Source organism: Tupaia chinensis, unplaced genomic scaffold, assembly GCF_000334495.1.
Source record: "Tupaia chinensis unplaced genomic scaffold, TupChi_1.0 Scaffold144174_1, whole genome shotgun sequence".
NCBI classification, from domain to species: domain Eukaryota; kingdom Metazoa; phylum Chordata; class Mammalia; order Scandentia; family Tupaiidae; genus Tupaia; species Tupaia belangeri.
The window spans coordinates 119,305-122,922 of record NW_006204031.1 but is presented as its reverse complement, the minus strand read 5'-3'; the positions used below and the strand labels follow the sequence as shown (position 1 = coordinate 122,922).

The 3,618-nt window shown below is 57.8% G+C and overlaps 1 protein-coding gene across 1 annotated transcript in view; it reads left to right on the top strand.

The window, feature by feature from the left end:
- TBX2 (T-box transcription factor 2) overlaps positions 1-3,212 on the top strand; it is a 10,698-nt gene extending 7,486 nt beyond the window's left edge. The window contains exons 9-10 of the mRNA XM_027767355.1: positions 1-81; positions 2,197-3,212. The exon at positions 1-81 is cut by the window's left edge and continues 112 nt beyond it. Of these exons, the coding sequence (XP_027623156.1) occupies positions 1-81; positions 2,197-2,628 (513 nt within the window). The 3' untranslated portion in view covers positions 2,629-3,212. The remainder of the gene's footprint in view (positions 82-2,196) is intronic.
- The last annotated feature ends 406 nt before the right edge of the window (positions 3,213-3,618 follow it).

Here is a 3,618-nt window from a genome sequence, read left to right as displayed (position 1 = left end):
GGGCTGGGACCCACGGCCAGCGCAGCGGGCACCGCCGCGCCCTTCCCGTTCCACCTGTCCCAGCACATGCTGGCATCTCAGGTAAGACCTACATCTGGTGACAGTGCAAAGGTGGGAGGAGGAGCGAGCTGCGCGGTTGAGGCAGGCATAGGGCTTGGGAGGTGCCTGGCATCTCGGAACCTCCAGTAGGCAAGACCCCAGGGGAGCTCTACTGACATCTGGGTCGGAGGGACTAAGACTACAGGTCCAGAGTCTGGTCAGGGCCTGCTTCTGACTCGCATGTGACCTTAGACAAGTCCCTGGCCCTCTCTGAGCTGTTTGTTTCCCTATAATCTCATCTAGGAGTGATGCACCCATCAGAATTCTGGCTCTGGTAACAGCGTGTGACTTCGTGTCGTCCATTCTGTTGGACTTGGGAAGTTTTTCTTGGAAACACAGACCCTTGGTTTACTGTCAGTCCTGAAAGGCCAGGGTGGGCGAGGAAATGTTGCATTATTTTCTGGACAGTTGACCACCCAAATGGCCCATCGCCCAGTTGCCTTTGGCCTCTTTCAGGCCCTCTAGGAAGTCCTCTGTGCTGGCAAAGGACAAGCCTGGGTTTTCCCCCCACCCAAAGCCCCTCAACCTCCACAACCACATCTCAGGAAGAGGCTCACTCCCCAAGCCCAGGTTGAAATTGTGAGCTCCCAGGGGAGAGTTTACAAAAACGTGGCTAGCGGCACAGTAAGATCTGATGGGGAGGGCGGCTTCTTTGGTTGCTTGGGTGGAATATTCCCTGTGGAAAGATTTGGACTCTCTTCATTCATTTTCTTCCCTCTGAGGTTTCTGGCAAATTGAACCCTTGAGATCTTATCTCGAGGGAAGGAAAATAGGAATTCAGGTCTGAGAAAGCTTCTTTAGTTCAGAAGCAAATATTTTTAAAGTTTCTTTTTGGAGGGGACATCCTGAAATGAGGTTTAAGCAGGGTGTGTGGTGTACCTGAGACTCTGGGTTGGAGGAGAAGTCTCCAGAAAATGGTGCTGGGGGGGGGGCTGGCGGGAGCAAAGGGTGAAGCCGCACCCCTGACTGTGTATATGTGACTACCTTTTGCCCCTGGACAACTCCACTGATGACCATGGGCATCCTAGCGGTCAGGTGGGGTCAGGGCTTGTAGATAGATAGAGCCTGGTCAACAGGTGCCAGTCAGGGTGGGGGCCAGCCACTCAGGAGGCATCAGCTGGTGTAGCGCTGGCAGTAAAATCCTCAGGCCAGTGCAGCTAGCCCCAGCCATCAGGTAGAGCCAAATCCCAGGAGATCAGAAGCCTCCTTCCTTCTCCCTCCCGACCTGAGACAGCCAGGTCTGAAGTGTCCAGAGGGCTTGACCCTCAAGGAAGGTCTTTTCTCACTCCTGACTGAGCCGCCTTGTCCCCTCTCCCTGCTAGAGGCTGCCTGGGAGCCCAGCACAGTTGGCCCCTTGTCCTCCTCTTCTTACCCACCTACTGGGGAGTGAGCCATTATCTCAAAGGTCCGATAATCCAAAAGCTGCGCCTCCTGAACTCAGGTGGCTTCTGTCCAGGATTTCCTGGCTTGTGTGCGCTCCACAGGCCAAGGCTTTGCATTCCTTGCTCGGCTGCCACTACAGTGCTGCCAGGAGTTCTTTGTAGGGCGGTCATGCCAGTTTATGAACTGGTTGGCACCTGCACCCTGCTCCTGTCCCAGGCTGGAGCCCCTGGAGCAGGTGAGCAGGCAGAAGAGACTTCACAAAGCTCCTGCCTCAGCCTGTGCTCCCTCAGCCTTTCCGAGCACCCAGAGGCAGGAGGGGTGGGGAGGACTGAGCTGTAAGTGAGCAGAGCCTCCCTGTTGCCTGTACCTGGCCCTCTGCCTGCCGGCTTTCTACCCCCAGGCCTTTACCCTGCCAGTCCAGGCACCTGGAAGGTCCTTTCCCTTCCCCTACTGTAAAGCTCAGCCCAGAGCTTGAGGGCGCCAGGTTGCTGCATTACCGCCCACAGCAATAGCCCCTTACAACTGGGTTTGGCAACTGGCCCACTGGCTCATGGCTACCTGTGCTGTCTGTGGTTATAGTTACCTGAGTTCTGGTTTTGTATCCTTAAAACCTTAGGGCAAGGATGCCAGAGGGTAGAGCCATCCTCAGCACCCAGCCCACTCTCTGGAAGACCTCAGGCCTGATGGCTAACCCTCATCTTCTGTTTCTTCCAGGGAATCCCAATGCCCACTTTCGGAGGCCTCTTCCCCTACCCCTACACCTACATGGCAGCAGCAGCCGGAGCTGCCGCCCCCCCCGCCCCTCCTGCCGCCGCCGGATCCTTGTCCCGGAGCCCGTTCCTGGGCAGTGCTCGGCCCCGCCTGCGCTTCAGCCCCTACCAGATCCCGGTCACCATCCCACCTAGCACCGGCCTCCTCTCCACCGGGCTGGCCGCAGAGGGCTCCAAGGGTGCAGGCAGCAACAGCAGGGAGCCCAGCCCACTGCCCGAGCTGGCCCTTCGCAAAGTAGGGGCCCCTTCCCGCGGTGCCCTGTCGCCCAGCGGCTCAGCCAAGGAGGCGGCCAGTGAACTGCAGAGCATCCAGAGACTGGTGAGTGGGCTGGAGAGCCAGCGAGCCCTCTCCCCTGGCCGGGAGTCGCCCAAGTGAGGGGGCTGCCCCACTGTTCCGCTGCCACGCAGGCCTCCCGGGCTGCCTGCCCCTGCTGCTTGGGACGTGTACAGCACAGAATGGGTATTTATTTAAATAAAGGAGCAAACGCGGGCTGCAGCAGCCAGAATAGAGCGTCCTCTGGCGAGCCAGGGCCTGGGACACTTCCCTGGGTCTCAACAGGTCACTTTGGAGCCTCTGGACTTGGTCCAGATCTGCTCCAGCATCGAGGTGACATCGGTAGGGTTCTCTCCCGTCTTCCAGCTCTGTCGGGGAGTCCTCGTCCCAGGCCCAGCGGCCCCTTCTAAAGCCAGAAGGTGCAGGGGCTAGGGCGGGAGCTTCAGAGGGAGTCGCAGAGCCCTTGGCCTTGAGTCTGGACCGTGTGAGGAACTGGGGTGGGGATGCTGGAGCCAGTGAAAACTGAAGGCAGGGTAGACTTGAGCAGGGAGGGGTCCTCCACCCACCTCCTCCCCCCAAGAGACAGGCGGCCCTCCCTCTCGTGGGTCAGCAGAGGGAGTAGTTCTGCCTTGAGTCCCCAGGGAAAAAAAGATATTTATGAAATAAATGGTAATTTGTGTAAATAAGCTTTAAGGTTCCCAGAATATGCAAATTGGTATTAATTTATTCAAAAGTGTACATTGCCGTGTACATATATTTAGAGATTAACTCATAGCATTAATTTTTTCATTTTACATGAGCATCTATATTGTACAGGGCTGAGGGGTCCTTGGCTTCGGGAGCAGGCCCCGAGCCCTGGAGGAGCCCCCACCCCGCCAGCCCCTCGGCCCCTCCGCCTGGCCCGCGGGCTCCACCTCAGGTTTTCACTTTTCGCTCCGGAGCGAGAACGAAACGACAAAAACGCGAGAAAACAATAAAACGCTGCAATGCGAAGTGAACGGCGCTGTGCGCTCTGTGGGCCGCGCGGGTCTGGGGCGCTGCAAACGCGCAAGGAGGGACTAGAGGCGGGAACTCGAGGCTGGGCGCCCCTCG